Source organism: Mobula hypostoma, chromosome 12, assembly GCF_963921235.1.
Source record: "Mobula hypostoma chromosome 12, sMobHyp1.1, whole genome shotgun sequence".
Classification (NCBI taxonomy): domain Eukaryota; kingdom Metazoa; phylum Chordata; class Chondrichthyes; order Myliobatiformes; family Myliobatidae; genus Mobula; species Mobula hypostoma.
Genome location: NC_086108.1, coordinates 111,198,667 through 111,223,936, shown reverse-complemented (window position 1 = coordinate 111,223,936; position 25,270 = coordinate 111,198,667). Strand labels below are relative to the sequence as shown.

The following is a 25,270-nucleotide window of genomic DNA, read 5'->3' as shown; positions in this document are numbered from 1 at the left end:
TCGGACAATGGGCGGGGCCGCGGCTTGTAGGCGGCGGCCAGCGGGTTATTCCCTCCGCCGAGCGGCGATATGGGCCGCGGAGCTCGGGGCGTCCCCGGCCTCATCTTCCTGTCCCTCCACGGGCTGTGGGTGGCCTGCGGCTCCGGCAGTGCTCCGCCCGTCAGGTCGTCCCCGATTCCCGGCTGCCCGTGCTCCGAGCCCGGCCTTTGCCGCCCGTTGTCGGGAGCCAGCCAGCTGGAGGTGAGCTTAGTGGAGCCGCGGGCTGGGGTTGGGCTGGAATCCGAGTGGGGCGACCGGGACTTCGGTGAGGGGTGGAGTGGTGTCCGGAAGGGAGCTGGTGGTGGGGTTTTCGGCGAGGGGGTCTCACGATTCCCCGGCGAGCGGTGTGGGGTTGTGTGCCCGAGAAAGGAGTCGGGACTCCCCGGGAGTGGGTTGGGTAGGTGTCCGACGCCCTAGAGAGGTTTGAGGTTGTCAAAGAGGGACCCGAGACCCTCAGCCGGGGTTTGGGTGGGGACTCGCGACCCCTAGGAGGGATGTGGGGTTGTGTCCGGGGAGAGGATGTGGTTGGGTTCAGCGATTCAGATTGTGGTAGCTCAGGTTGTTTACTACATTTCATTGTCTATGTAGTTTCAAGATTCAAAAAACTTTACTGTCATTCTAACCATACATCAGCCCTGCAGGGCAGAATGAGACAGCGTTTCTCAGGGGCAGTTCAATCATAACATTAACAAACGCAACACTAAATAATAAGCATAACAATAAATAGTAAAACACAACAGCCACATGTCAGTTAAAATCAGTTATAAGTGTCCAGTGCAAGTTATAAGTGTCCAAAGCAGAGTCAGGTGGAGCAGCTATTTAGCAGTCTGACTGCCTGTGGGAGGAAGCTGTTTAGTAGCCTTGTGGTTTTAGTTTTGATGCTCCTGTAACGTTTGCCTGATGGCAGAAGAACAAACAGTTCATGGAGAGGGTGTGAGGGGTCTTTAATGATGTACCGTGTCTTCTGGAGGCATCGACTCTGAAAGCGATCTTGGACAGAAGGTAGAGAGACCCCAATAACCTTCTCTGCTCCCCTAACCACCCTCTGCAAGGCTTTTTTGTCGACAGCACTGCAGCTGGAGTACCAGGTTGTGATGCAAAAGGACAGCACACTCTCAACCACGGCTCTGTAGAATGTAGTTAAGATGTTAGTGGGGAGTGATGCTTGTTTAAGCTTCCTCAGAAAGTGCAATCTCTGCTGGGCCTGTTTCACAATCCCAGTGGTGTTCCTGGACCAGGTGAGATTGTCGGAGATCTGCACCCCAAGGAACTTGATGTTTTCCACTCTCTCCACTGTGGAGCCGCTGATGCTGAGGGGTGTGTGCTCAGGCTGAGACCGTCTAAAATCGATGATCATCTCCTTGGTTTTGGTGACATTAAGCTTCAAGTTGTTATCCCTGCACCAGCTGTATAGGTGTTTGACCTCCTCCCTGTACATTGTTTCATCACTTTTGCTGATGAGCCCCACCACTGTGGTATCATCTGCAAATTTAATGATCAGGTTCTCGTTGAAGTAGCAGAAACTTTGCATAATGTTGAAAAAAAGTATTTTAATTATATCCTGCAGGCGACTCATGAGGGCACACTGAAGGGCAGTATTACAGAGGCAGGACGTGTCGATAATATGTTGTTTGGGGTAGGGAAGTGTATAAACCCAGTGTTATACGGCATGAAGAAACAGCCTTTTGACCCGTCCGGATCCTGCCAGTCAATTTATATACTTGTGTTTGTACCATCTACTCCCTTTTCCCTCAACCTTCCTGTCCAATTTTTTAAAATTGTGATTGTACCTACCTCTAAATATACTTGAAGAAATGTTGGGTGGTGTGGAGGTTGTCATAGGTTCAATGGGACATTGACAGGCTGCAGATCTGGGCTGACAAGTGGCAGATGGGGTTCGGCCCAGAAAAGTGTGACGTGATTGATTCACTTTGGAAGGCTGAATTTGAAGGCAGAGTACAGGGGTTAAAGGCAGGATTCTCAGGTGCAGAGGAACGGGGGTTTGCATACGTAGATTCTCAAATTTGCCACACGAGCTGATAAGGTGGTTAAGAAGACGTAGGTTGTGTTTGTGGGTGGAGATACATCTCTAACAAAGGAGATGCAAGGTGCTCCTTCCCTCCACTAGCCTGTAGGTCACCGTTGGGCAAGGTGTAGCACCTGCCCACCCCCTCGATCGGGGTCACATGAAGCCATGGGAGCAGGTGGTGGATGGTTGTATGAGCAGCTGGTGCATATCACAAGTCCTGGTTATGCGACCACCGACAACAGGCGGACAATCTCTGAAGAGTATTGATAATGGCTGGAGTTACCCATTTTGTACAGAAGAAGGTAGTGGCAAAGCACTTCTGTAGAAGAGTTTGCCAAGAACAATCGTGGTCATGGGATTGCGATCGCCCACGTCAAACCACACAGCACATGGTGTGTTGGCCAAATGTTAGCTGGGAAATTGTGTTTGAGCTAAGAGGTAAAGTTGCAGCTCTATAAATCTCTGGAGGGTGGGTTAGAGTGATCTTAAAGTAGGTTAAAAGGTCAGTATAATATTGTGGGCCGAAGGGCCTGTACTGCACTGTAGTGTTCTATGTTCTTTGTCGGCTGGCTGTCAGCTACTGTTAAAGACCAGAGTGAAGAATAGAGCTGAAAAACTACTGCTGGCTTCTCCCAACCTAACAGTCACATATTTACCAAATTGTCATCGGAGAGACGCTATTTGTCCATCAACACCAGGGCTACATGTTATCTCTGTAGCTGCTTTCCTGTAGGTATCCAGTTTCTCCACAAAACACTCTCAGGTGTAAAACCCTAACACAACATCTGTTAAGTGGTCTTTCCTGCTCTCCTTGTTGTAATAATTGAGTCTGCTCATATGTTCACATTTAAGTTTGATTATTGATGTTTGTGCATGTGACCGTTCTAATTACTTATTATTCATGGCTGTTTGCACTATTGTCTTGTAAATTGTTGGTTGCTATTGTTGTCTGTTTTGGTATTGTCCTGTGTTTTATGTTTGGCCCTGAACCACAATCAATTCTAGTATGTTTCACATACTGGCAATAAAGTGATTGATTCTTTCTGCCATCTAATGTGTTGACTGGGAGAATTGGATGTTGGCTTGGTTGTATTTTGGTTTGAGAATTGATTCACTAGTATGAAATCTGAGGCAAAGCAGGAGACTGCAGGTGCCAGAAACTGCATTAAACAGAACCACAAGCATGAAATCTGCAGATGCTGGAGATCCAAGCAGCATGCATTTTGTATGTTAAACAGAGCCAAACAGCTGGAGGATATGGGCAGCTTCTGTGGAGTGGAGGGAGGGATGGTGTTTCTGGTTGTGACCCTGCATCAAGAGGGAGGGTGTTACAAAAAGTCGTGGTCTAATCACAAACGAGAAAATCTGTAGCTGCTGGAAATCCAAACAACACACACAAAATGCTGGAGGAACTCAGCAGGTCAGGAGTGTCTATGGAAAATAGTACAGTCAGTGTTTCAGGCCGAGACACTTAAGTGTCTTGGCCCGAAACGTCGACGGTACTCTTTTCCATAGATGCTGCCTGGGCTGCTGAATTCCATCAAAATTTTGTGTAAAGAGTTGTGAGGAGGGCTGAGGCAGGAAGGGGCTGATAATTGAGGAGGGGGACAATGGGCAGGTGGCTTTCTGTTGGGGGGGTTGAAGTTGCTTTATGAACTGAGATACAGTAAAAAGTTTCTCTCTCATACAGATCCTTGAGTATATGAAGGGTAAGGGAGAGTTGAGGGTAGATATAGGACCAATAGAAAATGATGCTGAAGATATTGTAACGAGAAACTTGGAGATGACAGAGGAACTGAATGCGTATCTTGCATCAGTCTTCACAATGGAAGACATCTGCAGTATACTGGACATTCAGGAGTATCGGGGAAGTGAAGTTGGTGCAGTGAAAATTATGACTGAGAAGGTGTTCAGGAAGCTTAATGGTCTGAGGGTGGATAAATCTCCTGGACCTGATGGTAGCTGGAGAGATTGCAGAGGCATTAACGATGATCCTTGAAGAATCGATAGATTCTGGCATTTTATCAGATGACTGGAAAATTGCAAATGTTACTCCACTATTCAAGAAGGGTGGGAGGCAGCAGAAAGGAAACTATAGACCTGTTAGCCTGACATCAGTGGTTGGGAAGTTGTTGGAATCAATTGTTAGGGATGAGATTACGGAGCACCTGGAGGCACATGACAAGATAGGCCAAAGCCAGCATGGTTTCCTGAAAGGAAAATCCTGTCTGACTAACCTACTGCAATTTTTTGAGGAAATTACAAGCAGGGTAGACAAAGGAGATGCAGAGATGTGGTGTACTTGGATTTTCAGAAGGCCTTTGACACATGAGGCTGCTTGGCAAGGTAAAAGCCCATGGAATTGCAGGGAAGTTACTAGCATGGGTGGAGCATTGGTTGATCAGCAGAAAATAGAGTGGGAATAAGGGGATCCTATTCTGGCTGGCTGCCAGTTACCAGTGGAATTCCACAGGGATCGGTGTTGGGACCGCTGCTTTTTACAATGTATGTCAATGATTTGGACTATGGTATTAATGGATTTGTGGCTAAATTTTCTAATGATACAAAGATAGGTGGAGGGTAGTATTGAGGAAACAGAGAGCCTGCAGAGAGACTTGGATAGTTTAGGGGTATGGGGTAAATGAAATATAATGTTGGAAAGTGTATGGTCATGCATTTTGGTGGAAGAAATAAACGGGCAGACTATTATTTAGATGGGGAGAAAATTCAAAATGCAGAGATGCAAAGGGACTTGGGAGTCCTTCTGCATGATACCCTGAAGGTTAACCTCCAGGTTGAGTCAGTGGTGAAGGAGAATGCAATGTTGGCATTCATTTCTAGGGGAATAGAATATAAGAGCAAGGCACTCGTGAAACCACACTTGGAGTATTGTGTGCAGGTTTGGGCTCCTTAGTATATCCTTTATAAAATGACATTGGAGAGGGTTTAGAGAAGATTCATGAGGATGATTCCAGGAATGAAAGGGTTACCGAGTGAGGAACATCTAGCAGCTCATGGGCTGTATTCCCTGGAGTTCAGGAGAATGGGGGGGGGGGGGGGGAAATCTCATAGAAACATTCCAAATATTAAAAGGCCTGAACAGATTAGATGTGGCAAAGTTATTTCCCATGGTAGGGGAGTCTAGGACAAGAGGGCACGACTTCAGGATGCCAAGTCATTAGGTGCATTTAAGGCAGAGATAGATTCTTGATTGGCCAGGGCATCAAAGGGTATGGGGGGAAGGCAAGGGAGTGGGGATGACTGGAAGAATTGGATCAACCCATGACTGAATGACGGAGCAGAGTCGATGGGCTGACTGGCCTACTTCTGCTCCTATATCTTATGGTCTTTTGTTACACACAGCATTGAAGTAGAACAAAATTTAAAAATAACAATGCCATTTGAAGTGTCACAGCTACAAAGTGCAGTGCAGATAAGTGATAAAGTTCAAATCATAAGATCGATTGAGGGCAAGAGGTCCTCGAACAAGATTATCAACCACGTGGTCTTTTCAAGAGTCTAAGTGGGGCAGAAGCTGTCTTTGGTTCTGGTGATGTGTACTCTTGGACTTCATATCTTCCGTCCGATGGGAGAAGGAATGTCCAAGCTGGGAGGAATCTTGGATTTTGCCAGCTGCTTTACTGAGGCAGCAGGAAGTGTTGAGAGTGCATGGAGGGGAGGCTGGTTTATATGATATGGACACAGCTCTCTGCAGTTTCTGCCAGTCATGGGCAGAACAGTTGCCTACCAAGCTGTTATGCATTCAGAGCTGTTAGAGGAAAGTGCAGTGCATATAGGCAGTAAGGTGTAAAGTCATAATGAGGTACCGGACATTCAGTTCAAGAGTTCATCTTATCGTACTGATGGGCAATTTAATCATCTTGTAGCCTGTCCTAACGTGGTCTATTATCATGTTGGAGCTTTGCTGACTATTGCATTTGTTTTGCAGTAATTATTACCAGGTAGCTGAGGAGCAGCGCTGGATATCGCTTGCAGGCTGGGTACTATCAGTATTTGTTGGTGTGTGGGTTAAAAGTTGCCTTAATTGAGCAGTTAATCTGCTGTTTACTGAGGGGAATGTTGCAATGTTATCAGAGCTCCCAGCTAAGCACAATTCTTCTGCTCAGTACATCTGTACTAGCAAGTGATAACGTGTGTGTTTCACCAGGATAGTATCTCGTCTTCAGTGTGCTTTACTGTCTGTAATATGTTTGGAATGTCCCAGAAAGGATCACAAGGGTGTCATGTAAAGTTCATTTCAAAGACCAAGGACATGTCAAATTCTGGAAATCCAGAGCAATGCACACAATGTTAGAGGAACTCAGCAGGTCAGGCAGCATCTGTGAGGGTGAATGATGGAAGATGCAGGAGAAGAATTAAGCCAAATGGGCCATCGAGTCTGCTCTGCCATTCAATCATGGCTGATCCTTTTTTTTAATCTCCTCCTCAACCCCAGTTCCCAGCCTTCTCCCTATAACCTTTGCTACGTCCAATCAAGAACCTATCAATCTCTGCCTTAAATACGCCCAATGACCTGGCCTCCACAGTTGCACGTGGCAACAAATTCCACAAGTTCATCACCTTTTGGCTAAAGAAATTTTTCCGCATCTGTTTTGAAAGGACGCCCCTCTATCCTGAGGCTGTGCCCTCTTGTCCTAGACTCTCTCACCATGGGAAAAACATCTATACTGTCTAGGCCTTTCAATATTCGAATTTCAGAGAGATTCCCCTCATCCTTCTGAATTCTAACGAGTACAGACCCAGAGTCATCAAACATTCCTCATATGATAATCCTTTTATTTCTGGAATCATCTTTGTGAACCTCCTCTGGACCTTCTCCAATGCCAGCATATCTTGACTAAGACCCAAAACTGTTCACGACGCTCAAGGGGAGGCCTCACCAGTGCCTTATAAAGCCTCAGCATCACATCCCTCCTGTTGTATTCTAGACCTCTTGAAATGAATGCTAACATGGCATTTGCCTTCCTCCACCACCGACTCAACCTGCAAGTTAACCTTCGGGGTGTTCTGCACAAGGACTCCCAAGTCTCTCGGCATCTCAGATTCCTGGATTTTCTCCCCGTTCAGAAAATAGTCTGCACATTTATTTCTATTACCAAAGTACATGACCATGCCTTTTCCAACATTGCCACTTCCATGCCCATTCTCCTAATCTGTCTAAGTCCTCTGCATCCTATCTGTTTCCTCAACACTACCCGCCCCTCCACCAATCTTCGTATCATCTGCAAACTTGGCAAAAAGCCATCTATTCCATCATCTAAATCATTTATATACAGCGTAAAAAGGAGTGGTCCCAACACCGACCCCTGCAGAACACCACTAGTGACTGGCAGCCAACCAGCAAAGGATCCTTTCATTCCCACTCGCTGCCTCGTACCAATCAGCTAATGCTCTAATCATGCTAGTAATTTTCCTGTAATACCATGGACTCTTAACTTGATAAGCAGCCTCACGTGTGGCACCTTGTCAAAGGGGTTCTGAAAGTCCAAATATACAATATCTGTATCCCCTTTGTCTATCCTACTTGTAATCTCAAAGAATTCCAACAAATTTGTCAATCAGGATTTTCCCTGAAGGAAGCTATGCTGACTTTGTATTATCTTGTCTTGTGTCACCAAGCACTCCACCTCATTCTTAACAATTGACTCTGACATCTTCCCAACCCCTGACGTCAGGCTAACTGGCTTCTAATTTTCTTTCTGCTGCCTTCCTCCTTTCTTAAAGAGTGGAGTGAATTGGCAATTTTCTACTCTGGTACCATGCCAGAGTCCAATGATTTTTGAAAGAGCATTTCCAACCCCACCACAATCTCTAACACTACCTCTTTCAGAACTCTAGGGTGCAGTTCATCTGGTTCTGGTGATTTTTGTACCCTTAGGTGTTTCAGCTTTTTGAGCTGCTTGTAACAGTAACTGCACCAACTTCTCTTCCTTCACACACTACAACATCAGGCATACTGCTGGTGTCTTCCACAGTGAAGACACAAAATACTCATTTAGTTAATCAGCCATCTCCTTGTCCCCTGTTATTATTTCTCCTGCCTCATTTTCTAGTGGTCCTATATCTGTTCTCATTTCTTTTATTTTTAATATACTTGAAAAAACTTTTACTATCCACTTTGATATTATTTGCTAGCTTGCTTTCATTTTTCATCTTTTCCCTTATAATGATTTTTTTTAGTTGCTCTCAAGGTTTTTAAAAACTTCCTTATTTTCTATCTTCCCACTAATTTTTGCTTTGTTGTATGCCCTTTTGCTTTTACAATAGCTTTGACTTCCCTTGTCTGCCATGGTTGTACTATTTTACTATTTGAGTATTTCTTCATTTTTGGAGTACGTATGTCCTGCACCTTCCTCATTTTTCCCAGAAACACACACCATTGCTGCTCTGCTGACATCCCTGCCAGCAGCTCTTTCCAATTTACTTTGGCCAACTCCTCTCTCATACCACTGTAATTTCTCTTACTCCACTGAAATACTGCTACATCAGACTTTACTTTCTCCCTATCAAATTTCAAGTTGAACACAATCATATTGTGATCATTGGTTCCTAAGGGTTCTTTTACTTTAAGCACCCTAATCACCTCTGGTTCATTATATAAACACCCAATCAGTATAGCTGATCCCCTAGTTGGCTCAACAGCAAATTGCTCTAAAAAGCCACCTCTTAGACATTCAACAAACTCACTCTTGACATCCATTACCAACCTGATTTTCCCAATCGACCTGCATGTTAAAATCTCCCGTGACTACCATGTTAAAGTGTTGTGCAGTTTTCAGGCCGTGTTTTTAAAAAAAAAATTCCTGCAATGGTTGTTCCACACAGCTGTAAAAATAACTAGAGGGAGCATTGTTCTTGCCTTGTATCCTTGGAAATTTAACTATTTGAGGGACATCCAAATTTGTCAGTCTGTTTTATGGCTTTTATCACAAAAGGTTGTTTTAATTTCCGCTTTAGGTTTTTGCCTTTGACGTTGGAGGACAAGATTGGAAGCATTATGATTGGTCCAAACTAACAACCATCGCAATATTTGGAGCATATGACCCTGAGCTTTTGTGTCACGCACACGCAAATGAGGTTCGAGTTGTTCTGAAAGGTAACTATTCTTGTCAGAGGTTTTCTGCTGGTGTGCAACTCGAGCTACAATGGAGCTGCACTCGCAAGAACAAACTTCAGGGAGTTGTGGACACAGCTCAGTACATCATGGAATCCAGCCTCCCCTCCATGGATTGTCTGTACTTTCTGCCTTGGAAGAGCAGCCAGGAAAGCTCAAAGTAAATTTATTATCAAAGTACATGCGTGTCATTATATGCAACCCTGAGATTCATTTTATTGCGGGCTTTCATGGTAAATACAAGTAATGCAATAGAATCAAAGACCGTGCCCAACTAAACAACCAACCAATGTGCAAAAATAAACAAACTGTAAATGCAAAAAGAGCGAAAGAGAAATTATGATAAGCAATAAATATCGAGAACATAAGATGAAGAGTCCTTGAAAGTGAGTCCATAGGTTATAGGCACAGTTTAGTGTTGGGGAGAGTGACGTTATCCCCTCTGGTTCAGGAGCCTGATGGTTGAGGGGTAATAACTACTCCTGAACCTGGTGGTGTGAGTCCCAAGTCTCCTGTACCTCCTTCCTGATGGCAGAATAATCAAAGACCCTGCCCACCGTGGACTCTCTCTCTTTTCCTATTCACTGGTAATCAGGGAGAAGATACAGAAGCCTGAAAGCACATACCACCAGGCTCAAGGACAGCTTCTATCTCACTGTTATAAGACTATTCTTGTGAATGCCCACAAGAAAATGAATCTCAGAGCTGCATATAATGACGTGTATGTACTTTGATAATAAATTTACTTTGAACTTTTCTGGCAAGTACATGGCTGGATTCCAGTATGATAAATTGGTCTTTTGACCTCACACATCTACCTTGTTCTGATCTTGACTAACACACAAAATTCTGGAGAAACCCAGCTGGTCAGGCAGCATCTATGAAGGGGAATAAAGAGCCAATGAAACTGATGAAGACTGAGTCAGGAAAGGAAAGGGGAAGAAGCCAGAATAAGGTGGGAGCAGGACAAGCTAGCAGGCAGTAGGTTTCCAGAAAGGACACACGGCTGCAATAGTGATTCTGGGTGATAAGATAGTCAAAGAGTTGGAGATTACAGAGATGGAGCAGTGAGAGAGGGTCCCACTGAATTCCCATCGAAGAGAAGCTTTAAACTTCAGGGTAGGCATCCCTCGACGTGGTTATGATTTTGCATCTTGTTCCTCATCTGCACTGCAGTTTCTCTGTAGTTGTTACACTTTGTTCTGCATTGTTAATTGACTTCCCTTGTTCTCTCAATGCACTGTGTAATCAGATCTGTATGAACAGCTTGCAAGACCTGATATTAAGGTCTGATTCTGACGTGATGATAATAAACTAATACCAAATCCACTTTGAGCACATCTACATGAAACATTGTCACAGGAAAGCAGCATCTTTCATCAAGAACCCCACCACCACCCAGGCCATGCTCTCTTCTCACTGCCGCCATCAGGAAGGAGGTACAGGAGCCTCAGCACCCACACACCAGGTTCAGGAACAGTTTTTACCCCTCAAACATCAGACTCCTGAATCAGAGGGATAACTTCACTACAAAAAAGCTCTGGAAAAGTGCCAATGACATCATGAAGGATCCCATCCACTCAGATACTGTTCCCCTCCACTCCCATCAAGGAGAAGGCTGCACAGCATCAACATTAGGACAACCTCACTCAAGAGCAGCTGCTTTCCCCAGGCAGTGAGGCTGATCAACACCTCCACCCATTAACCCACCCCTCCACACACCCGACCACTAACCCACCCCTCCACACACCCGACCACTAACCCACCCCTCCACACCCCGTCCACTAACCCACCCCTCCACACCCCGTCCACTAACCCACCCCTCCACACCCCCGACCATTCACCCACCCCTCCACACCCCCGACCACTAACCCACCCCTCCACACCCCCGACCACTAACCCACCCCTCCACACCCCCGTCCACTAACCCACCCCTCCACACCCCCGTCCACTAACCCACCCCTCCACACCCCCGTCCACTAACCCACCCCTCCACACCCCCGACCACTAACCCACCCCCTCCACACCCCACCCACTAACCCACCCCTCCACACCCCCGTCCACTAACCCACCCCTCCACACCCCAACCACTAACCCACCCCTTCACACCCCCACCCACTAACCCACCCCTCCACAACCCAACCACTAACCCACCCCTTCACACCCCCCAACCACTAACCCACCCCTCCACACCCCCACCCACTAACCCACCCCTCCACACCCCCACCCACTAACCCACCCCTCCACACCCCCACTCACTAACCCACCCCTCCACACCCCCGTCCACTAACCCACCCCTCCACACCCCCGACCACTAACGCACCCCTCCACACCCCCGTCCACTAACCCACCCCTCCACACCCCGTCCACTAACCCACCCCTCCACACCCCCACTCACTAACCCACCCATCCACACCCCCGACCACTAACCCACCCCTCCACACCCCCGACCACTAACCCACCCCTCCACACCCCCGACCACTAACCCACCCCTCCACACCCCCGACCACTAACCCACCCCTCCACACCCCCGTCCACTAACCCACCCCTCCACACCCCCGTCCACTAACCCACCGCTCCACACCCCCGTCCACTAACCCACCCCTCCACACCCCATCCACTAACCCACCCCTCCACACCCCCGACCACTAACCCACCCTCCACACCCCCGACCACTAACCCACCCTCCACACCCCCGACCACTAACCCACCCCTCCACACCCCCGTCCACTAACCCACCCCTCCACACCCCCGTCCACTAACCCACCCCTCCACACCCCCGTCCACTAACCCACCCCTCCACACCCCCGTCCACTAACCCACCTCTCCACACCCCCGACCACTAACCCACCCCTCCACACACCCGACCACTAACCCACCCCTCCACACCCCGTCCACTAACCCACCCCTCCACACCCCCGACCACTAACCCACCCCTCCACTCCCCCACCCACTAACCCACCCCTCCACACCCCCGACCACTAACCCACCCCACCACTCCCCCACCCACTAACCCACCCCTCCACACCCCCGACCACTAACCCACCCCTCCACACCCCCGACCACTAACCCAGCCCTCCACACCCCCGACCACTAACCCAGCCCTCCACACCCCCGACCACTAACCCACCCCTCCACACCCCCGACCACTAACCCACCCCTCCACACCCCGACCACTAACCCACCCCTCCACACCTCCGTCCACTAACCCACCCCTCAACACCCCGTCCACTAACCCACCCCTCCACACCCCCAACCACTAACCCACCCCTCCACACCCCCACCCACTAACCCGCCCCTCCACACCCCCGACCACTAACCCGCCCCTCCACACCCCCGACCACTAACCCGCCCCTCCACACCCCCGTCCACTAACCCACCCCTCCACACCCCCGTCCACTAACCCACCCCTCCACACCCCCGACCACTAACCCACCCCTCCACACCACGGACCACTAACCCACCCCTCCACACCCCGTCCACTAACCCACCCCTCCACACCCCTGACCACTAACCCACCCTTCCACACCCCCGACCACTAACCCACCCCTCCACACCCCCACCCACAAACCCACCCCTCCACACCCCCGACCACTAACCCACCCCTCCACACCCCCGACCACTAACCCACCCCTCCACACCCCCGTCCACTAACCCACCCCTCCACACCCCCGTCCACTAACCCACCCCTCCACACCCCCGACCACTAACCCACCCCTCCACACCCCCGACCACTAACCCACCCCTCCACACCCCCACTCACTAACCCACCCCTCCACACCCCCGTCCACTAACCCACCCATCCACACCCCCGTCCACTAACCCACCCCTCCACACCCCGTCCACTAACCCACCCCTCCACACCCCCAACCACAAACCCACCCCTCCACACCCCCAACCACTAACCCACCCCTCCACACACCCGACCACTAACCCACCCCTCCACACCCCGTCCACTAACCCACCCCTCCACACCCCCACTCACTAACCCACCCCTCCACACCCCCGACCACTAACCCACCCCTCCACACCCCCGACCACTAACCCACCCATCCACACCCCCGTCCACTAACCCACCCCTCCACACCCCCGACCACTAACCCACCCCTCCACACCCCCGTCCACTAACCCACCCCTCCACACCCCGTCCACTAACCCACCCCTCCACACCCCCAACCACTAACCACCCCTCCACACCCCAACCCACTAACCCACCCCTCCACACACCCGACCACTAACCCACCCCTCCACACACCCGACCACTAACCCACCCCTCCACACACCCGACCACTAGCCCACCCCTCCACTCCCCCGTCCACTAACCCACCCCTCCACACCCCGTACACTAACCCACCCCTCCACACCCCCGACCATTCACCCACCCCTCCACTCTCCCGACCACTCACCCACCCCTCCACTCCCCCACCCACTAACCCACCCCTCCACACCCCCACCCACTAACCCACCCCTCCACACCCCCGTCCACTAACCCACCCCTCCACTCCCCCGACCACTAACCCGCCCCTCCACACCCCCGACCACTAACCCGCCCCTCCACACCCCCGACCACTAACCCGCCCCTCCACACCCCCGACCACTAACCCGCCCCTCCACACCCCCGACCACTAACCCGCCCCTCCACACCCCCGACCACTAACCCGCCCCTCCACACCCCCGTCCACTAACCCGCCCCTCCACACCCCCAACCACAAACCCACCCCTCCACACCCCCAACCACTAACCCACCCCTCCACACCCCGTCCACTAACCCACCCCTCCACAACCCCGACCACTAACCCACCCCTCCACACACCCGACCACTAACCCACCCCTCCACACCCCGTCCACTAACCCACCCCTCCACACCCCGTCCACTAACCCACCCCTCCACACCCCCACTCACTAACCCACCCCTCCACACCCCCGACCACTAACCCACCCCTCCACACCCCCGACCACTAACCCTCCCATCCACACCCCCGACCACTAACCCACCCCTCCACACCCCCGTCCACTAAACCACCACTCCACACCCCGTCCACTAACCCACCCCTCCACACCCCCAACCACTAACCCACCCCTCCACACCCCAACCCACTAACCCACCCCTCCACACACCCGACCACTAGCCCACCCCTCCACTCCCCCGTCCACTAACCCACCCCTCCACACCCCGTACACTAACCCACCCCTCCACACCCCCGACCACTCACCCACCCCTCCACTCTCCCGACCACTCACCCACCCCTCCACTCCCCCACCCACTAACCCACCCCTCCACACCCCCGTCCACTAACCCACCCCTCCACACCCCCGTCCACTAACCCACCCCTCCACTCCCCCGTCCACTAACCCACCCCTCCACACCCCCGACCACTAACCCGCCCCTCCACACCCCCGACCACTAACCCGCCCCTCCACACCCCCGACCACTAACCCGCCCCTCCACACCCCCGACCACTAACCCGCCCCTCCACACCCCCGACCACTAACCCGCCCCTCCACACCCCCGTCCACTAACCCGCCCCTCCACACCCCCGACCACTAACCCGCCCCTCCACACCCCCGACCACTAACCCGCCCCTCCACACCCCCGTCCACTAACCCACCCCTCCACACCCCCGACCCGTAACCCACCCCTCCACACCCCCGACCCGTAACCCACCCCTCCACACCCCCGACCACTAACCCACCCCTCCACACCCCCGACCACAAACCCACCCCTCCACACCCCCAACCACTAACCCACCCCTCCACACCCCGTCCACTAACCCACCCCTCCACACACCCGACCACTAACCCACCCCTCCACACCCCCACTCACTAACCCACCCCTCCACACCCCCGACCACTAACCCACCCATCCACACCCCCGTCCACTAACCCACCCCTCCACACCCCCGACCACTAACCCACCCCTCCACACCCCCGTCCACTAACCCACCCCTCCGACCACAAACCCACCCCTCCACACACCCGACCACTAACCCACCCCTCCGACCACAAACCCACCCCTCCACACACCCGACCACTAACCCACCCCTCCACACCCCCGACCACTAACCCACCCCTCCACACCCCCGTCCACTAACCCACTCCTCCGACCACAAACCCACCCCTCCACACACCCGACCACTAACCCACCCCTCCACACCCCGTCCACTAACCCACCCCTCCACACACCCGACCACTAACCCACCCCTCCACACCCCCACTCACTAACCCACCCCTCCACACCCCCGACCACTAACCCACCCATCCACACCCCCGTCCACTAACCCACCCCTCCACACCCCCGACCACTAACCCACCCCTCCACACCCCCGTCCACTAACCCACCCCTCCACACCCCCAACCACTAACCCACCCCTCCACACCCCCACCCACTAACCCACCCCTCCACACACCCGACCACTAACCCACCCCTCCACACACCCGACCACTAACCCACCCCTCCACACTCCCGACCACTAACCCACCCCTCCACACCCCCGACCACAAACCCACCCCTCCACACCCCAACCACTAACCCACCCCTCCACACCCCGTCCACTAACCCACCCCTCCACAACCCCGACCACTAACCCACCCCTCCACACCCCGTCCACTAACCCACCCCTCCACACCCCCACTCACTAACCCACCCGTCCACACCCCCGACCACTAACCCACCCCTCCACACCCCCGACCACTAACCCACCCCTCCACACCCCCGTCCACTAACCCACCCCTCCACACCCCCGACCACTAACCCACCCCTCCACACCCCGTCCACTAACCCACCCCTCCACACCCCCAACCACTAACCACCCCTCCACACCCCAACCCACTAACCCACCCCTCCACACACCCGACCACTAACCCACCCCTCCACACACCCGACCACTAACCCACCCCTCCACACACCCGACCACTAGCCCACCCCTCCACTCCCCCGTCCACTAACCCACCCCTCCACACCCCCGACCACTCACCCACCCCTCCACACCCCCGACCACTCACCCACCCCTCCACTCCCCCGACCACTCACCCACCCCTCCACTCCCCCACCCACTAACCCACCCCTCCACACCCCCGTCCACTAACCCACCCCTCCACACCCCCGTCCACTAACCCACCCCTCCACTCCCCCACCCACTAACCCACCCCTCCACACCCCCGTCCACTAACCCACCCCTCCACACCCCCGACCACTAACCCACCCCTCCACACACCCGACCAGTAACCCACCCCTCCACACCCCCGACCAGTAACCCACCCCTCCACACCCCTGACCAGTAACCCACCCCTCCACACCCCCACCCACTAACCCACCCCACCACACCCCCACCCACTAACCCACCCCTCCACACCCCCACCCACTAACCCACCCATCCACACGCCCGACCACTAACCCACCCCTCCACACCCCCGTCCACTAACCCACCCCTCCACACCCCCGTCCACTAACCCACCCCTCCACACCCCCGACCACTAACCCACCCCTCCACACCCCGTCCACTAACCCACCCCTCCACACCCCCGACCAGTAACCCACCCCTCCACACCCCCGACCAGTAACCCACACCCCCGACCACTAACCCACCCCTCCACACCCCCGACCACTAACCCACCCCTCCACACCCCCGTCCACTAACCCACCCCTCCACACCCCCGTCCACTAACCCACCCCTCCACACCCCCGACCACTAACCCACCCCTCCACACCCCCGACCACTAACCCACCCCTCCACACCCCCGACCACTAACCCACCCCTACACACCCCGTCCACTAACCCACCCCTACACACCCCGTCCACTAACCCACCCCTCCACACCCCGTGCACTAACCCACCCCTCCACACCCCCGACCACTAACCCACCCCTCCACTCCCCCGACCACTCACCCACCCCTCCACTCCCCCACCCACTAACCCACCCCTCCACTCCCCCACCCACTAACCCACCCCTCCACTCCCCCACCCACTAACCCACCCCTCCACTCCCCCACCCACTAACCCACCCCTCCACACCCCCGTCCACTAACCCACCCCTCCACACCCCCGTCCACTAACCCACCCCTCCACACCCCCGTCCACTAACCCACCCCTCCACTCCCCCACCCACTAACCCACCCCTCCACCCACTAACCCACCCCTCCACTCCCCAACCCACCCCTCCACTCCCCCACCCACTAACCCACCCCTCCACACCCCACCCACTAACCCACCCCTCCACACCCCCGACCACTAACCCACCCCTCCACACACCCACCCACTAACCCACCCCTCCACACCCCCGACCACTAACCCACCCCTCCACACCCCCACCCACTAACCCACCCCTCCACTCCCCCACCCACTAACCCACCCCTCCACACCCCCGACCACTAACCCACCCCTCCACTCCCCCGACCACTAACCCACCCCTCCACACCCCCGTCCACTAACCCACCCCTCTGCACCCCGTCCACTAACCCACCCCTCCGCACCCCGTCCACTAACCCACCCCTCCACACCCCCGACCACTAACCCACCCCTCCACACCCCCGACCACTAACCCACCCCTCCACACCCCCGACCACTAACTCACCCCTCCACACCCCCGACCACTAACCCACCCCTCCACATCCCCGACCACTAACCCACCCCTCCACACCCCCACCCACTAACCCACCCATCCACACCCCCGACCACTAACCCACCCCTCCACACCCCCACCCACTAACCCACCCCTCCACACCCCCGACCACTAACCCACCCCTCCACACCCCCGTCCACTAACCCACCCCTCCACATCCCCACCCACTAACCCACCCCTCCACACCCCCGACCACTAACCCACCCCTCCACACCCCCGTCCACTAACCCACCCCTCCACACCCCCACCCTCTAACCCACCCCTCCACACCCCCGACCACTAACCCACCCCTCCACACCCCCGACCACTAACCCACCCCTCCACACCCCCGACCACTAACCCACCCCTCCACATCCCCACCCACTAACCCACCCCTCCACACCCCCGACCACTAACCCACCCCTCCACATCCCCACCCACTAACCCACCCCTCCACACCCCCAACCACCACTACTTTATCATTTCCAGTCAGTCACCGTATGTACAGACACTCATGTGCCTAGTGTCACTCTATGGACATACAATTAATCGATGTATATAAGCTATCTTATGTATTTATAATTATTTTATTGTGTACTTCACCTTGTTTGTCTCTTTTGTGCTGCATCGGATCCGGAATTACAATTATTGTTCTCCTTTACACTTGTGTACTGGGAATGGCATTAAACAATCTTGAATCTTTAATCTTCAATCTTGTGTTTGGGCACAAATTCGCCAAACTTTTGCCAAGTTAGAAATGGCTAATCCAAGGGCCATAATTTTAAGTGTTTGGAACAAAGAATTGGTGGGGGGGGGTGGTGGGCAGGGAAATGACAGAATTAAGTTTTTTTTTACACAGTGATAAGTGTATGGAACACACTGCCAGGTGTGGTGAGAGACAGATATGTTAGTGGGCATTTAAAAGTCTCAGACACGTGTGAAAGGAAGGTGGAGAGCTTTGTGAAAAGGGAAGGGTTAGGTTAAAAGGTCAGCACAACCTTGTGGGCAAATGGCCTGAACTGTGCTGTACTGGTCTGCGGTCTTCAGAATCAGGTTTAATATCACTGGCATATGCCATGAAATATGTTGTTTTATAGCAGAAGTACATTGCAATAATAGTTAAATTACAATAAAATGTATTTAAAAAAATTAAGTAATGCAATAAGAGCAAGAAAAATTGAGATAATGTACATGGATTCAGTGTCGATTCAGAAATCTGAGGGGAGCAAGCTCTTTCTGAATTGTTGAATTTGCCACCACCTTGATGATAGCAATGAGAAGGGGGCACACGTGTGTGATGGGGGTCCTTAACAATGGATTCCACCTTTTTGAGGCATCACCTGTTGAAGGTGCCCACGATGCTGTAGAGGTTCGTGCCCATGATGGAACTGGCTGAGTGTACAAATCTCTGCAGCTTTTTCTGATCCTGTGCAGTGACTCTCCATTCCAGACGGTGGTGCAACCAGTCTCAGGCTCTAGTTGCATTTGGTTCTTGTTACAAAAGGTACATTAAACGTAAGCTCACTTGTTACTCTGTTAAGGTTCATTTATTATTATCACAGTATAGAACTCTGAAATCCTTCTCCAGATGGCCATAAAACCAAGAAAAGAATAGTAGCACAATTATCGATCCCCCCCATCCCTCCTCCCCACTCAAAAAACAAACAAAAACAACAAGCACATGGACCCCAAAATCCTCCTCCCCACACACAATTAGAAAGATAGGGCGAAAAACACAATACAAAAAAAGAACCACAAGACTGAAGGAAAGTCCACAGTCCATGTCCACATCCAAAATGCAGAAAACTTGGGCAGCATTCTCCCCCTCTGTAGCAAAGTGATTTATTTATTTATTTTTAACCCCCTGTCACTCCCCCCCCCAGAGATTTTAAAAAGGCTGGCAGCCAGCATTTCATTCCAGTCACTTTAATTGGTGTAATGCAGTCGAGCCTTGGCTCAGCCTTCTCACCACAAGGTTTCTGCACACTGCCGCTGCCTCCTGGAATCCCCTCGGACTATAGAGCACCGAAACACCCAAACGTTCTCCAAACAGCAAATCACAGGCTCCAATAGTTCCGGAATCACATTCAACATGAAAAATAAATGTAAAAGACATCTGTTTTCATCTCTAGGAAGAGGTACAGTCGACGTTTCAGGCCGAGACCCTTTGTCAGGACTAACTGAAGGAAGAGTTAGGAAGAGATTTGAGATGAGGAGGGGGAAATTTTGGATCTTCCCCCTCCCACTTTCAAATCTCTTACTAACTTTTCCTTCAGTTAGTCCTGATGAAGGGTCTCGGCCTGAAACGTTGACTGTACCTCTTCCTAGAGTTGCTGCCTGGCCTGCTGCGTTCACCAGCAACTTTGATGTGTGTTGCTTGAATTTCCAGCATCTGCAGAATTCCTGTTATCTGTTCTCATGGATGTTTTGCAAAAGAAAAAGCATTTCAGGATGTATATTGTATACATTTCCCTGACGTTAAACTTACATTTGAACATATAATTGATCCAGAAGATGTCAACCAAGCGAGCGATGTATGCAGGCACTGTCTTGACCGGAAGATGACTGATCTTATGGCTGATGCTGTGCTAATGTGTATCTCCTCCCTCTTCAGGTGACGTAGCAATAAAGGATATTATAGATCAGGTTAACAGAACAGCTTGGATCCATAGTAAAGTGCAGCTGGCAAAAAAACAATTTCTGGATGGAATCAATTTGGATCTGGAAGAAGCTGTTGCATATCAATCTGTGGAATACTTTGCATTAACTCAGCTTGTGAAGGAAACCACAGAAATATTCCACCAGGAAATACCAGGGTCCCAGGTAAAGAAGCCACTTTATAATTGTAATGCAAATGTTGGCAATCTGAAATTAAAACAAAATGCTTGGGTGGAAAGACCCAGCAGATTAGACAATGGCCATGGTTTCCAGAGCAACTTGCCCACAATGCTGGAGGAATTTAGCAGGTCGGGTAGCATCTATGGAAATGAATAAACAGAGGATGTTTTGGGCTGAAACCAGAAAGGAGCTGCCAGAATAAGAAGGTAGGGGAAGGAGTATAAGGTAGAATCTGATAAGTGAAACTAGGGGGTGATGAAGTAAGCTGGGTGGTGATAGGTGGAAAAGGTAAGGGGTTGAAGGAGGAATCTGAAAGCAGAGTGGACTATGGGAGAAAGGGAAGGGGGAGGGCACCAGTGGCGATGATGGGCAGGTGAGGAGAGAAGAGATAAGAGGGGAGCCAGAGTGGGGAATTAGAGGGAAGGAGGGGGAGGAGTGAATCAGGATCTGTCCTTGATTATGTTGGATCTTCCCATATGGCAGAAACTTGTTGAGAAACAGACTGGACAATTTCACACAATAGTTACCTGTCTGCCATAATGTGTATCTCTGCCTCTGTGAGATTGAGGTGGGGACATAGTTACTGCCTTGAGTGGACTTGGTTTAGTTTTCTTGTTTGGGGTTGCTCTGAAACTAAAGACCATAGGAAGAACAGTAGACCATGGTACTTCCTCGTGATACTTAGTCAGTCATTAGCTTCCAGTCATTTGATTGACTTGTCCTGATCACTCTTGGCTGCTCTGCACAATGAAAAGATTATTCAATGTTCATCAATCGACTGAATTCCTGACAAACATTCCCAGTGAGATGTGTTCCTTTGTCAGACATGGCAATCCCCTTCTAGGACTATAGTTCTTGAGCAGTGTTTTTGCAGTGTGTGTGGCAGTGGCTTTTCTTGCTGAGAATTTGTCCACTATTACTAACACATCTGAGTATCCTTGACACTCCAGTAGATGAATGTAGTCCACTGGTAAATGTAAAAATGGACCAGGTGGGGCAGGAGCTCTTAATTGTGGTAGTTTTTCCAGTGTTCCAGGATTTGTTTTCTGGCATGTCATGCATCTTTCAAGCATATGAAAAGCTTGCATCCTGAATTGTAGATCCCACCACTATTGGGAGAATCTCTCAATCATCAGTGTGTCCAAAGGAGTGTATCTGCTGTGCCAGGTAAGGAAGCAACATAGTTGGAGCTGTTGTCTATGACTGGTGCTGTATCTCCATACTAACTAGGGTTTTATAGACTATAAGACATAGGAGCCGAGTTGGGCTATTTAGCCCATCAAGTCTCTGCCATTCCATCCAGGCTGATTATTATCCCTCTTAACCCCATTATCCTGATTTCTGCCTGTAACCTTTGATACCCTGACTAATCAAGAAGTTATTGACCTCCACTTTAAAAGTACCCAATAACTTGGTTTCCACAGGGGGCTGTGGCAATGAATTTCACAGGTTCACCATCCTCATCTTTGTTCCAAAGGGATGTCCTATTCTGAAGTGGTGTCCTCTGGTCCTAGATTTTCCCACTATAGGAAATTTACTTTCCACATCCACTCTATCTCAACCTTTCAATATTCGATAGGTTTCAATGAGATCCCCCTCATTCTTCTGAACTCCAGTGTGAGTACAGGTCCAGAGCCATCAAATGCTTCTCATCCATTAACCCTTTCATTCCCAGGATAGGACTGCAACAACATTGAAAAGTGGGACTGCTCTGAGAGTCACATTAAGTCAATGGACCTCCCAAGTCGTCGGGAAATATGGAATGAGTGCCGTAAAATGAAATTAACTTGTAACTGTTCCTCAGGTTACGTTTGATGTGGCTTGGTCTCCGGATTGCATTGATGGACGATGCTATGATTACGTGGAAATTGCAAACTCCTGTGACTTTTTATTCGTCATGTCCTATGATATACAGAGCCAGATATGGGACGATTGTGTTGCAAAGGCGAATGCACCCTATTACCAGACAGAATCAGGTACAAAGACTGCTCACCTTGTTTGTGCCTGGTCTACCTATCGTGTTTCAACATCTGGTTTAGTCATTGATGGAAGGAGCGACATTTGGTGTTTTGCAGCAGCAGTATATTGCTGTTTATTTAGGCTTAAAATTTGGAAGTACTGTGTATAAATAAATTCAATTAAATGTGCAAGTGCAAAAATTGGTGTTCCTGGGTTCATTGTCCATTCAGAAATCTGGCAGAGGGGAAAGAAACTGTTCCTAAAACGTTCAGTGTGTCTTCAGGCTTCTGTACCGCCTCCTTGATGGTAGCAGTAAGAAGAGGGCATCTCCTAGGTGATGGGGGTCCTTAATAGATGCTGTCTTTTTGAGGTATTAGCGGCACGGCTAATGTAGATGAACTGAACACACTGAGGGAGAAGGAAAAGTGGAGAGTCCGTCATTGTGCCTGGCGCCGGCCCCCTAGGCCTGAGTCGACGTAGTAGTAGTTTTGAGGTATTGTTTCTTTGAAGATGTCCTTATTGCTGGGGAGGCTAGTGCCCATGATGGAGCTGGCTGAGTTTACAACTTTCAGTGTTTGACCCAAAATCAAATCAAATTTTCCCTTTCCTTTTAGGTATTAATGGCTATTTAAAGCTGGGTATTGATCCAAAGAAACTGGTGTTGGGAGTCCCATGGTATGGTTATGATTACCCTTGCATCCATATGTCTGAGGTAAGATATTTAGTTCTTTGTATAATTATTTCGAATGTCATGTTTTACTGTGCAAGTTGTTCTCTGATAGTTTACATGTCTCAAGGAATGAATTAACTACTCAAAGTTCAAAAGTAAATTTAATATCCAAGGATATATCATTTGTTCATTATGTGCCAGTGGTATGACGTGGCCGTTCATGGTCTATAAACAGTGTTCTTGGCAAAGTTTTCTACAGAAGTGGTTTGCTATTCTCTTCTGGACAGTGCCTTTACAAGACAAGTGACCCTATCCATTTAAGGTGGTGTGAAGTTTTCAGTGCTAGTGACCAAGTGGGTTTCCTCCCACATTCCAAAGATGTACAGGTTGGTAGGTTAATTAGTGACATGGGCTGGATGGGCCTGTTACTGTGTGGAATCTCTAAATCAATGTTACTATAATTATTTACTTAATAAGTTACTTCGAACTCAACGGCTGTGAAGGCAGAGGAAGGCTGCAACAAATCCGTCAGCTCCAATCGTCGTGGTTTCCATGCCATTGGCATCAGTTGATTGATTTGTGAAGTATCGTCTGCTTCTTGGAGTGCAACATCAAGTACACGTTAAACAAATACACGCACAGGCTTCTTCACTCTGTGGTCCACTTCTTCAGAACGAAGACCATCATCCTCGACCTCGAGGGATAGCCACGACGACGAGTTAATTACCATTCAGCTCTTCTCCTTTTTCAGGCTGGTAGGTGTGATTTGCAAAGTGTTCCTTTTCGCGGAGCCCCATGCAGTGATGCAGCTGGGACACAGATCCCGTACAAGAAGATAATGCAACAAGTTGACAAATCGATTACGGGCAGGTTTTGGGACGATGATCAGAAAGCCCCATATTACATCTACATGGTAAGAATGATGGTCTAGTATGGGTGGGAGGGATATGAAGGGATCCGGGTGCAGGTTGATGTTATTCTGCCCAATCCCAGAGTGGTAGAACACTAAGCCCTTTGGCCCATCTACTCCATTAGTCTACTAATCCTATCCATGTACTTATCCAAACTTCTCTTCAATGTTGAAATTGAACCTAAACTATACACTAACTCTAGCAGATATTTTCACGCTCTCAGCACCCCCCTGAGTGAGTTTGTTCCCCTTAAACAATTTACCTTTCACCCTTTAACCATGACCTCTGACTCCATGACCCTATTTCATTTTATAGAGATTTAATCAAGTGAGTGAACTATTCTCCATGTAACACTTGGTTTGTGTGGCAGGTGAATAAGACGTACCACGAGGTCTGGTACGATGATCCGCAGAGCATTTCAAAGAAGGCGTTGCTCTTGGTAAAGTTCAATCTCCGGGGTATAGGCATGTGGAATGCAAACCTCCTGGACTACAGCAATACCACTACAGCCAAGAAGCAGACTGAAGAAATGTGGACTGCTCTATACCCTACCTGAAGAATGTCCTGAGCTGGGCCCATCTCACCGTCACCAGAGAGGATAATTTTCCTTTTGCAAGTAATCTTAACAAAGAAGCTAGCTCAAACCTTAAAAATGACTTCGACATATTATCTAATCATCAAACTTCCATTCAGGTACTAATGCAGTTTGCAATAAAGATTTAATAACTTGAATCATTTACAGATGTGGCCAATCTGCATGACCTTAACCTCTCGTCACTCATTCACAATACATTCAGGTGGGAGATATCCTGTTCTGACATGCATGTGTCCTGTCTTCTATGTATATTAATTCTTGCTATCATTATTTTATGATTTTTTGCTTTAAATTATCAATTGTATTTTGGGTAATTTGGATAATTATCACATCATTGTTTCATGGTCTTCCATTGCCAAGACAACAACTCCTGAACTATTGTTACATTTTCCAGTGCTTTCTATAATCAGTTTGTTCCCTAACTCTGTTTTCTTTTCATTGTCTACAAATTAATGCGAGTTTTTGTTTCACAAAATAAAGTTGTTTCCAAAATGTT

General features: G+C 50.5%; 1 protein-coding gene across 1 annotated transcript; it reads left to right on the top strand.

Annotated features, from left to right (window-relative positions):
* Positions 1-25,270, top strand: ctbs (chitobiase, di-N-acetyl-). The gene is made up of 7 exons (XM_063064790.1): positions 1-240; positions 9,047-9,185; positions 20,416-20,624; positions 22,444-22,615; positions 23,213-23,310; positions 24,020-24,181; positions 24,550-25,270. The coding sequence occupies exons 1-7, from the start codon at positions 70-72 to the stop codon at positions 24,733-24,735; spliced, it is 1,137 nt and encodes a 378-aa protein (XP_062920860.1). The 5' UTR covers positions 1-69; the 3' UTR covers positions 24,736-25,270.